The sequence below is a fragment of the Syngnathoides biaculeatus genome, chromosome 2, assembly GCF_019802595.1.
Source record: "Syngnathoides biaculeatus isolate LvHL_M chromosome 2, ASM1980259v1, whole genome shotgun sequence".
Classification (NCBI taxonomy): Eukaryota; Metazoa; Chordata; class Actinopteri; order Syngnathiformes; family Syngnathidae; genus Syngnathoides; species Syngnathoides biaculeatus.
Window position 1 is genome coordinate 15970704 of NC_084641.1, and position 12379 is coordinate 15983082.

The window sequence follows — 12379 nt, forward strand, 5'->3', positions numbered from 1 at the left end:
CATAGATGATGATTGTGTGGAAATCCCTTTGCGGTTCAAAGCGGACTCCGTGGGACAGTTCTCAAGTCACATCGTTTTGAAGTCCTCCTTTGACACCAGAGTCTACGTGATGGAAGCCCTGGTTGTGTCTCCGGTAAATATTGACTTAATCGAGAGTTTTTACAAATCTGTCAAGACCAGTAACGTGTGGTGAGGTTCATGGCAAGTGGGGCACCGAAATTAATCAGTTTTTAAATTTCAAATTTATGAGCCAGAGGACCACATTTAAATTGATATAGTGTTCTTTTAACACAAATAATAATTGGTCATCCGGAGCTTTGGCCACATCGCCATGGTAACAAGTGAGATGCTGTTCCTTAAAGGCAGTTCAGCATCAAAATGATCAACTGATAATTTGAAAGTGAAGTGTCATCCCTATAAACATTCTAAAATAGATATTGTAATGAAAAATACATATAACATTACTCACTTCAATGTCTTTACGAACAAATAAATATGAGCACGTTATCTATGCGCAAAGTTGCGGAAGTGTCATTCGGCATCCAATTGGTTGCCATATTGGCTGCATCTCCTACCCGTGACGTCACCCCAGACATTCGCCATAGAAAACATGTGGTGGACCCTCCTGTGGGAGACGAATACGCCCCTTTTGACATGGAAGCTCTTTTCGAAGAAGAGAAGATCTCACAAGCAAGTGAAGTTACCGGGGCAATATTACCCTATTATTTCGAGCCATATTTAGATGATATGCGGATCACGGCCAAACCACCTCCCCACCACGGTGATAAAAACAATGCCGCCCGCGAGCGACGACGACGCCAAGGCCAAACTGCCTTCCCGTCCAATCCACTTCTGGGGTGGAGATGAGCACATCCTGGCCCTGCACTGCGAAGAGCCACCCCAGCCGACAAGGCCGGCGGCTGGCTCGGCTTTGTCGACAAGGCCGGTGGCGATTCACAAGGCCTGCGGAGGTTGTTCTTCGACGGCTACTGCATGGAAACCTTCAGATGCGCACATCCTCACATTTAGCACCCCTGATTTACAGATTACGCTCCCCCACAACTATTGTTTTTTTTTTTTTAGTAGGTGTAGACACATACCTATCATTTGGAACCCAAGAATCTCTTGTCCCATGTACCTGTGCAATCCATTTTTCATGACGAACCGGATCTTTTGTAAAACAAAGAGCGAATCCATCCTCACGAGTGTTCGAGCAATATCCAGCAATGCAAGGAGCCCGCAGGTTAAAACTAATAGAAACAAACAAGTGTGCTTGAGTGTGCTACTGCCCTGTACATCACTTCCTGCTTCTTGTCGAAAACAAAACCCCCCGAGAGGATTTTCAAGGCGGGAGTTACAAAAAGCCATATAGGTCAAAATCATGTTTTGTGGTGAAAAAATGGATGGGTCCATACCGGCTGCCATTTTTTTCAGTAATAAATCATCCATTTCATGACACTTGACCTTTAATGTTGAACTACTTCAGTGATGACAAGGGCGGCAACGAATAGCCCCCCCCACCCCCCAAAAGACGGTATTTGACGCCCTGAAATTGGCATATGAATAGTGTACCCCTCCTTGAGCCGTCACCTTAGAGTAGTGGAGGGGTTTGTGTATCTCAGTGACCCTAAATTGTCTGGGGCTTCAGACCTCTGATCACCCACAGCAAAAAGGTCCGAGGTGAGGAACCAGACAAAGCACGGCTCCATGTATCCCTATAACAAAGACGTAAAATGGATCTAGTTTTCCCACGCATGTGGGTCGCCGGGGCCCCCCTCTGGAGCCAGGCAGAGAGGTGGGGCTTGAGGACGACCGCATGCATCCATGGGGCTTGCCTGGGCACAGCCCAACGCAACATCAGTCCCCCTTCCCATGGGCTCATCACCTATGGGAGGGGGCATAGGGGGTCAGGGTCTGGGCGGTGGCTAAAGGTTGACCTTGGTGATCTGATCCCCAGATACAGAAGCTGACTTTATAGACATGGAACATCACCTCACTGGCAGGGAAGGAGCCCGAGCTGGTGTGTGAGGTTGAGAAGTTCCGAATAGATATGGTCAGTCTCGCCTTGACATAACGTTTGGGCTCTGATACCAGTCCTCTTGAGAGGCTTGGACTCTCTTCCACTCTGGAGTTGACCACGGTGAGAGGCGCTAAAAAGGGGTGGGTATACTTATTTCTCCCCGGCTTGGCGCCTCTACCTTGAAGTTCATCCTTGTGGACAAGAGGGTAGCCTACCTCCGCCTTCGGGTGGGTTGGGGGGACGGGTCCTGACTTGTTGTTTGTGTATTAGGGAAAGTGCACAGTGACTATTTGGCTAGAAATTTCGGGGAGGACAGAAGTTATGTGGTGAATAATGAACTGCAAATATATGTGGATTACTCCAGAGTGCTTTTGTCATGTTTTATAATATTTGTTACTCCAGGCAGGATCTGTTCACTTGGACTTTAGTTCCCCTGCTCAGCATCCAGTCACACAAGATATACCTTTGGTGAGTTGTGTTTGTTAATATAAGACAATTTTTATTCATTCAAGTGTCACTCATTTACTAAGCACACATTTCTTTGTAATTGCGTGTAATCGTTTCTCATTTCTTGCAGCATAATGAGACCCACCAAGACTGGACCTTGAAGGCTGAGTTGTGTGGTGAAGGCTTCTATGGCCCAAATGTTTTCATTGTACCTGCCGGGACAAGAACTTGTTACCCTCTCACTTTTCATCCAGCTGCACAATGCGTTGTCTTGGTTTGTTTTGGTTTTTGCTATTGCCTCCGTTTGTGTATACATACATTTTAAATACACACTGTATTTCCTTCACAGCATAACTTGGCATGTAAAGGTGTCTCAATGAAAACCAGTTATCAACACCAGTGAAATATGTTGGTCTTTGATGGTGCAGATGTGTGTGTAGGGGTAGGGGTGGGGGGTGGAGGGGGGAGGCTATGCGATTCCCATTTGGATCAGTCTCTACATACGTTTTGTCAGTGAGTGGCAACCATTCTGAGGCAATGCCATGGGGAATAACACAATTTAATCCAATTGGTCTGACAATGACATATTTACTACAAATAATATGACTTTCTTCGTCTCGCTATGATGGCAGCATATCGTGGACAGGCAGGACCATGAATGTTCTTCCACCACATGACGGAAAATACACGCAACCTGTGTATTCACTTGTTGCCATTTATACAACAGAGTAATAGTTTTCTGTTCAACCAAACAAGTCCAGATCAAATACCGAATCAGTACATTTGTGGGTAAATAGCGATTTAGCCTTTGTGAAAACTTTATCTGGTGGTGTGCTGTGGGATTTTTATCGTCCAAGATATGGGCCATGACCCGATCAAGGTCAGGAAACGGGCATTCTTGGGCATAGTTTTCCACCCTTTGTTGTACCTAATGAAGTGTCCTTTCATTTGTCGCAAAGTAGGTCTCATTTTAAAGGCCCATTTTCTCAGATTTGAAAATATGGCTAAATTTGACTTGACCTCTACATCCTCTACTTCAACAGGGGAAGCTGAGCTTGCACAACACCTACAACGGGGTGGATCACGTCTTTACCATCCGAGGAGTGGGCGAGCGCCCTCTGCCCGTGGAGCACCTAGTACTACGCTGTCCCGTTGGCGAGACCACTCACCGACAACTGAGTGTCCCCAATTACAGTCAGAACACACTCTCGCTTCAGGTTGGTGTTGCTGCCATGACTCGAATGCGCACCCAATTAAATGTTGCGGTCTATGAAGTAGGGGAGTTACGTTTATTTGTTTATATGCATATAGGTGGTGACAGACCTATCGATTATCAGTGGCGATTCCTCCATAAAGCTTAAACCTGGTCAAAGCACGCTGTACACGTTGGCTGTGTTGCCACGGAAACGAGGAGCGCTATCAGGTCACTTTGACCTTCGTTGCTACATTTCAATAGAAAAGAATTGAAAGCAGTAATGTAAAATGTGTCTCACAGGTTGTTTGTCATTCGTTGAGATTGATCACACAGATGAGAGGGATGCAGACAAAGGTAAAAAAAAAAAGAAAATCCATTTTCTTTTCTTTTTAGCGCAATTATACGTGCGGTTCCTCACTGGTGGCAAGCAACGAAGTAAATCAATGCAAATGAAAATCATCTTTAGTTTGCCAAGGTTGTCAAAAACATGCAAGGAATGTGTCTCGGGCAGTTGGAGCCGCTTTAGTACAACAACCGGCAGTGAATTGACAAAATACTTTTGCGACATAACGACATTGGGATTGACAATCACTCAACAAATAAAGGTTGCCAGTAACGTGGTCATGATGGTCAAATGTAATTATTTTTTGCTTCCTTATGATACTTCAAATGATTTCTCAACTATCTATTTTACAGAAGTATTTAATTTTCTTCAACGTTTTACCTTTTATCCCTTCATTTGAAATCCGGTATGAGTAGTTTGTGTTCCTTTATTTTTCAGAATAAGCTCGCTACTTTTTTCAACCTCACGAATGATGACACAATGTGCCAAAAGACATCACTGTAGAAGTAAATGAAATCACAATTTCCATCTTGATTTGATCTCATAAGGCAGAAACAACAGTCCGTCTGTGGTCTTGTGCCAATCTAAATAAACATAAGCTCCTGGCGTTCAAAAATTCTCCACCCAATTCCCCACAAACAGTACACTATCGGTCAAATGTTTCGCAAAACACCGTTTTCAATCTTTTCTTAAAAATTCAAATCTATGCAGTTAGACTTCCAATTCTGCTCTAAAATGAAAACAGAACATTTTGATATTTTTTGTCTTTAAGTGATGACCTAAAGTCATTACAAAGTCAAAATAAATGTCTTCTAATCCACAGAAAAGAGCGTTGCAAACAACCCTGCCACATTTGACTGACTAAAAATAATCACTAATTAGCTGCATAGAATGAAGCTTTAAAATAATAGTTTAAAAAAAAAACGTCATTTTCTCTGCTCTCAGATGATTTCCTTTAAAGTAACAATTTTCGAATAAAGAAAAATTTTCAATGTACACTATTTGTTTTGTACTGAATTCACATGACAGTCTTAAGTACAGGTGACAAATCAGGTTTTATACTTTTACCTTTTTTTTTTTTTTAACTTATTCCCATTATGAGAATGTTGCCCAACTCCTACCTCCCTTTCAGGAAACATTGTAGGACGCTATGAGGTGTTCTACACTCTGGAAATACTTTGTGAACAAGGAATACCTGTGAACACCTTTGAAGTGCAGTGCATGGTTCAAGTAAGCCCAAAAAAACTTTCTAGTCCGACACCTGAGTATGAAGAAAAATTCCAAATTGGGTTTTGTCATTCCAATGTCACCACTCTCCAGAGCTCTGTCGCCATCGAGATCCCGGTCAGAAACCCAGGAGGAGAACTCCTCGTGCTGAACGTGGACCTTGAAGGAGATGACTTGTGTGGAGCAGACTGGGTTTTAATCCCCCCGCAGGAAACGCTTAGCTACAAAGTTACATTTTCTCCAGCAAAAATAGGGAAGAGCACAGGCAGGTTAGAAGTTTCCCGTTTGCTCATTTCATGTGTTCTCTTGATCTTGAACATATTGCTTTGGAAAAAAAAAAAAATTATGAGACGACTGCAAAATCAGTTTTTCTGATTTTGCTGTTATAGATTTGTGTTTCAGTAAAGTTGACAAAATTACACCATCTTACTGAGATAGTTTTGAAGCATCTCTTAGCTTATGCCTCTATTATACTGGCCCCAGGTGGGCAAAGCACAACAGAAGGTAATGACCATTGAATTGAAGCAAAAAATGTAGCAAAAACTGTTGAATTATGTATCTTTTGTTTAATTATACAGTTACTGAAAGTCTTTATATAATGGAATATTACACACTGCTACATCAACTATTATAGCATGTTATCAAGAAACATGATGTTTGTTTTGGAGGGGCTGGAATGGATTACAGGAATTTCTATTTGAGGGTCAAGTGTTTTGAATGACAAGCATGGTTATGGAAAAAAATATCTCAAAGCATCACACTCTTGTAATTTTGAGTACTGTATTTATTTTCAGAAACTGAAAAATATCCCACAATCTCCAGTCTTTTGGGTTTTTATTTTGTCAAAAATTTTTCTGAGGTTTGTGTTTGTTCTGTCCCAGGGTGGTGTTCCAGTCTGAACAAATTGGAGAGTTTTGGTACCAGTTGGAGCTTTATGCCATCCCCTCTGCTGTTGTCACGCTACCACAGGCTTGCTGTTCATTGGGCAAGTAGGTAGCAAGCACAAACACACAATCACACCACAGTTAGTAAATATTATTTACCTTATTATATCACCTTATTTGGTAAATCCTGAGCGTCCTGTCAGCTATGTGCTCGGCCAAAAATATTTTCAGCTTGCCATCATCCAAGCGTTCAAATTCAATAAAAAATCTTCAACTCATTCAAGATGGGTGAATGTTATCCCACTTCAGATAATAATTAAGTGGTTCCCAAACTTTTTTTGCAGCACGCCCGCTTTTTCTTTTGAAGTCCCCCACTCTGAAACGCACACGCTCACTCACACTGTTTCTCTATAAATATGCATAAGGTTATCTTGCAATAATCAATAATGACTGCACTGGTCACTTTTCCAGTTGAAAAATTACACTGGCAAGTTAATCAAGCCACCAAGAATAAAAAAAATGTAAACTTTTTTTTTTTTCCCGCTAAAATGTTTTCATCATTTCATTGAATGTTATTTCGAGGGCTGGTGTGGGCTTGTCTGCTAGGTAGTAAAATTAGCTGAGTGTAACTTAATACTGAAACGTGTCCATGGAAACGCTGCCCCCCACTTTGAAATCCACTTAGTCAGCCTTTTTTTTTCTTTTTTCAAGAAAAGGCTGTCATTACATTAACGGTAAGTGATTTCCTTAAAGGTTATACTTTCCACCGAGAGTCCAGATTGCTTTGAAATCCCAATGCTACTCAAGTGGGCCTTGCTATAATTAACCATGATATATTATTTAGCATTTCAGCCCTCAATTATTTTCTCTTTAGGAATGCAGTGCTCCAAAATGTGCATGATATTTTTCGGGAAATTGTGTTTTCTGGCATTTTTATCAATGTTTTTTTTTTTTTTTTTTGTCCCAGATGGACCCGGCAGACCATCACAGTGGTCAACCCAACGGCAAATAGGGTGGAGGTTCTGGTGTCCAACAGTAACCCCAGGAACTACACACTGGAACTAGGCTCAGAGAGCACGGTTGGTATTTTTATTTTATTTTTTTTCTTGTCCTAACCTCTTTCCCTACTTCAAACAATTCTCACTGCACCAAGTTTCCAGTATTTCTTTCTATAAGGGAATTATTTGATTCAACATAGTACTGTTAAAATTCCTGATACAGTAGTGGTTGTGCTCACTGTTGTATCATCCCTGAACCCCCCTAATCTATTTGGTCGCAGTCTCCCCACTGTGTCCCTGCACTGTTGTCTCTCAAACTCAACCAAACCCCCCTGGAACGGTCCGTATGGAGAGCCTGGGTTCTGTTTGAAGTTCTTTCTTTGAAGGGAGTTTTTCCCTCGCCTCTGTCACCAAGTGCTTGCTCATTCGGTTTCAGTTGATTTTCTTGTATACACAAACTATATACAGTGTGTATAATGCGCAAGGAGTTTAGTTATCATGAGTAATACAAATTGTATTTGATGTGTTCAAGGTTACATCAGTGTACATTCATTTTTAGTACCTTACTGGTGACAAATATGAATTTATGCTCAAAAATATAGCTGAGGTAGTAGTGATGCGAGGTCATGTCTGCATGATTTTGGTCAGTGCAGTCTTCTGGTTCTTTTGTTTTCCCAAATTATTTGTCATGTCTTTTGTGTGCGTGTGGATGTGTGTGTATTTCAGCTTTGTGTAGAGCCACTCTCCGCCACCCAACTCGGGGTCCTCTTCACCCCATCATCTATTGGCGAGAGTAACCACGGAGCCAAAATCACTTTTACATGTCCTCAGGTATTTTTGCACATAACAGATAACACACATGCTCGCAACTGATGAATTGTTCCCTATTTTACACATTTTTCCTTTATAACGGTTGAGTTTAGGTCGGTGCTATTTTTGCTGTATGGCCTTCATGACGGGAGCCGTTCCACCTTTCTCTCGCCCGCTGTTTGTGTTTTCACTGCAGCTGCCGCAATGGTGTGTGTTGCTGTTTGGCCACGGTCTCATGCCCGGACGGGAGGAACCTTTGAGCATCTCCTGCAGAGTCGGTTCCAGCGAGTCTGTCACCGTTCACTTCACAAACCCCACCGAGCGCCCGGCAACACTCGCGATCAAACTTACAGGTCATGTGGCGCTCCCTTTCCTTTCATGTGCAGCCCCCAGAGCCACGCAAGTACACACACACACGGACACGCACAGTCATCGTCACTTCTTGGTTTGTGTACGTGTAATAGATAAGGATCCAAGTGCTTCTCCGGACTGCCTCCCAGTGACTCCTGACAAGGATGCGTTCTCGCTATTGCTGAGCCATACCGACGGTGTGTTTACTTTTATATCATGGTTAATATTGGAAGGGGCAAAACAGATGTGAATTTTTTCCACAGGTGTACAAATAAGTGAGGGGGGCAGTTTGGATGTACCGGTGGTGTTTGCTCCCAAGTCTACGGACCCCCAACAGGCCTGGTTATCCATCTCTATGAAGCCCGTCAACGCCAGTACAAGTGGAAAAAGGTGCGTTATTTTGATTCATCCTTTGCAATTTTAAACACAAATGGTAAAATTATCTAATCGTTATTGCATAGTGGGCGGCACGGTGGCTCAGCTGGAAAGCCTTGGCTTCACAGTGCTGAGGTCCCGGGTGCGATCCCGGACCCGCCTGTGTGAGTTTGCATGTTCTCCTCGTGCCTGGGTGGGTTTTCTCCAGGCACTCCGCTTTCCTCCCACATCCCAAAAAAAATACATGCAACATTAATTGGACACTCTAAATTGCCACTAGGTATGATCGTGAGTGTGGCTGTTTGTCTCTATGTGCCCTGCGATTGGCTGGCAACCAGTTCAGGGTGTACCCCGCCTCCTGCCCCTTGACTGCTGGGATAGGATCCAGCACTCCCGTGACCCTTGTGTGGATTAGCGGCTAAGAAATTGGATGGATGGATGGATGGGTTATTGCAAAGTGACAACAAGACCACACACATCTGGGCAAAATGCCATGGCTGAAGAGTTTGCAAAACTCTTTACCTGTCTTCAGCGTTTCTGTATAGATGTGAAAAGATTATTGGCCGTTGTTATTTGAAGAATGCAGAATTATCGCATGCATTTATTTTTTCAATTTTATTTAATAATAGAGCAGAAAAAAATGTTCTCGGAGACCAACTATAAATGACCACTGATTTTAAACATACATTTAAAATCTGAGAGTCACTGAGGCTGTAGTGGTACACACGTCTTACTTGGGTGTGGGCAGTGTGTGATCGATTCCCGCTCACTGATACTGTCGATAACTGTCCTGCGACTATCTGGTGACCAGTTCAGGGTGTAGTCCGCCTTTCGCCCGAAGCTAGCTGGGATAGGCTCTGGCTCTCCCTTGTTGTTGTCCCTTGTTGACCTTTGTTACCCTTGTTTGTGACCCAGGTTAACTGAATATTTTGGCGATATAGTCTGTTCTTTTTTACTGCAAAGGAATGATGTTTGTATGTTTTTAAAAACATCATCCCATGCGTGGACATTCTAGACCTGAGGAGGATTTTGTCGTGTGATCTTATCAAGCATAATCAGGAGTACTTTCTGAATGGTTTTTAGCAGTACTCTGCAATGGATCTTTCTGACTGGTGATCTTAAGCTCCAAACCCGTTGCTACAGTTACCATATTCCACAAGCTTCCAAAATGGCGACTGAGCAGAAGAGGTTTGAAGTCGATTCCCAATCGCGTATTCCAGATAATATTGCGGTATGTTGTTTCTAAATGCGTCAGAATTGTCCAACAGAGTTTGAAGAGAGGTCTCAACTACTTCATGCAAGGTTATGTACTCGGAATTAAGATTTTGGACGGAGCAGGATGCAATGTCAGCATTACAGTGAAATGTTGGCAGTTAATGCAGAAACGTTTGACGCCTCACGAACTTCATATTGAAATCCAACAGGATAAAATAGTGGAATCGTACTGCGCATGTAAAGCAGGGTGAGTACTTTTTATTTGGAAAGATCACGAGTAATATTATTGTAGTCTTTATAAGTGAGTGGCTGTGTTCATTTGACTTGGCTCGTAATGGAACCCAGTGCTCTGTCTTAAAAGTCCGATGCGATACAAATAGACAAATGGACATTTCTCTTGCATGACGTCGCGCATTTACGTATCACTAACCGGACTCTTTGGCATAAAACATGACACACTTCATTCAGCAGGTCAGTGATACGCTAATAAAGTGAAAGTTGTTCTCCCGCAATGTATAAAGCACCGATAATAATTCAATAAAACTCGAACATACAGTCTTGTGCTAGTTGATGTTGTCCACATTTAGTTGTGCGTGCGCTCTTCCGCTAGCCTTAATCCATTGTAGACACTTCATCAACTGAGTTTTAGGCTTTGGAAAATGAATCAACCAGGCCCCTTATAACTTAGCAGGATACCTTTTATCAGAATTGCATGTTCCCCAATTGCATCTGAGGACCATTTTCTTCGTAACATTAACTTTTCCAAGAGCACGCTACTGACAACCAGCATTGCTTGTGGGGCAATATTGCGAGAGGGCCGTGTCAAGCCAGGGGTTAAGACAATGCGGCTATCGGATTGGCTATTCTTGTACAAGCGATTGAAAGGTCGGAAAGGTCCATTGTGATGTGAACAGTTGGTTTAAACATATCTCAATAGTACTTTATAAAGCGTGGACTAATTCTTGGGAAAAATCCTATAACTTAATATTTTGCATGTTGAAAAGAGGTGGTAAAGAGGTCTTTGATCCCATTTCAACTTTCAAAGTTCCATGGAGTCCAAAATTTTCAATTCACTGAACAATTTTACCGAAATTGTATTTTTTATGCTTTGTAATTAACAAAAGAGTAATGGGTGAGTACGAGAACTCCAGTCTTGTTCTCACACGTAATCTTAAATTAATTCTTAATCCTAGACTGTCAAGTCTGGTATCTTTGTAGCTTCTATTATCAAGATCAGGTTCATATAGTTGTTTTCGAACAATATCGGCGAAGGGAAGGTTGAGAAATCCAACACTGAACGATGCGGTGTTAGGAAGTCCGCGATTACGTGCACCACTATTATTGTCGGCTTTTGCGCTTGAACTCGTCGTATTATTGTCACTTGCTTCTAATGACTAATAATGAGGTGTTAAGTATGCTCTTCACACTGATTGAACAGGGGAAGAAAGAAGCTGTCAACCATCTGTTGGATCTACCCTCTCTATGGGATTCCCGTCAGCACTCCTGTTGATAACTCGCCGCTCTGCGTCGTCCAGTGTGAAGCGGGCTGCCAGCTTGAGAAGAAGTTTGATGTCCAGCTCACTGGATTTGTGCCAAGGACTGGAACTGGAATTGAAGGTTTGACTCACATGCATCTTTTCTTTTTGTGATTTCAGAGTGGCAACATTGGAACAAATTACCTTTGTCTTTTACATCCATGGAGGAGGTCATTTGTGGATTTAAGCTGTCTTGTAAATGATGTCAGTTCATCATTGAGGTTTTGTGTCTGCAACACAGGTCAATGTTTAAGGTCAAAGAGGCCGAACTAAACACCCATTTGTTATTGATGAAAATTAAAAGTCAATTTATAACATGTCGCATCAGATCATATCTCTTCTTAAAGCACCCGATGAAAGATTTATATGGTTGTTTTTTTTTTGTTGTTTTTTTGTTTTTTTTGCCAATTAGTCCTTGGAAGAGGAAGCAAAAATGAAAAAAAGAGACATGATTACAGGAGATGCCCACTGGCATGACTTGTTTGCGTATTCCAGTAGAATTTTCAGTCTTAAATTCTGGATATAATAACCTGACTTTTTTTATATGTACATATTATTTCAATGACGTTTGCATCAAAAAGCATTGAATCAAATTAGTACCGTGTGTACAGGGTCAAAAGCTCTGTTTCTTCCGAGTTCTATCTCGATTAAGAATGGGGAGAAATTTGTCCAAACCTCGAAGAATCCCATTTACTGTGATGTGATGGGTGTTCTGAGCTGCCCAACCTGTTTTTTTTTTTTGATTGACTTTTCCAGTGTCCAACGTACTTGTGGAAGAGTTCCAGTGTGAGGTGTGCTATGAGAGTGAAACCGAGGACTACCTGACCGCCTCAGTCGAGGCAGGAAGAAGGGACCACAGGACTGGCGTTGTAACGCTCACCATCAATCTGATTCACAATCCAGTCAAACAATTCAGGTGCTCGCGCAAAATCAGACAAAGCTGTACGCATATATGGATCAGCATCTCCAATATGTGGAA

General features: G+C 42.3%; 1 protein-coding gene across 3 annotated transcripts in view; it reads left to right on the forward strand.

Moving 5' to 3' along the window:
• LOC133509582 (cilia and flagella-associated protein 47-like) overlaps window positions 1-12379 on the forward strand; it is a 68054-nt gene that overhangs the window by 48684 nt on the left and 6991 nt on the right. For all 3 annotated transcript variants that reach the window (XM_061836747.1, XM_061836757.1, XM_061836762.1), the window contains 16 exons: window positions 6-133; window positions 2423-2488; window positions 2598-2741; window positions 3511-3684; window positions 3779-3890; window positions 3963-4016; window positions 5138-5235; window positions 5326-5501; window positions 6114-6221; window positions 7084-7195; window positions 7841-7945; window positions 8121-8277; window positions 8389-8472; window positions 8539-8665; window positions 11304-11482; window positions 12157-12316. In XM_061836747.1, the coding sequence (XP_061692731.1) occupies window positions 6-133; window positions 2423-2488; window positions 2598-2741; window positions 3511-3684; window positions 3779-3890; window positions 3963-4016; window positions 5138-5235; window positions 5326-5501; window positions 6114-6221; window positions 7084-7195; window positions 7841-7945; window positions 8121-8277; window positions 8389-8472; window positions 8539-8665; window positions 11304-11482; window positions 12157-12316 (1984 nt within the window). The remainder of the gene's footprint in view (window positions 1-5; window positions 134-2422; window positions 2489-2597; window positions 2742-3510; window positions 3685-3778; window positions 3891-3962; window positions 4017-5137; window positions 5236-5325; window positions 5502-6113; window positions 6222-7083; window positions 7196-7840; window positions 7946-8120; window positions 8278-8388; window positions 8473-8538; window positions 8666-11303; window positions 11483-12156; window positions 12317-12379) is intronic.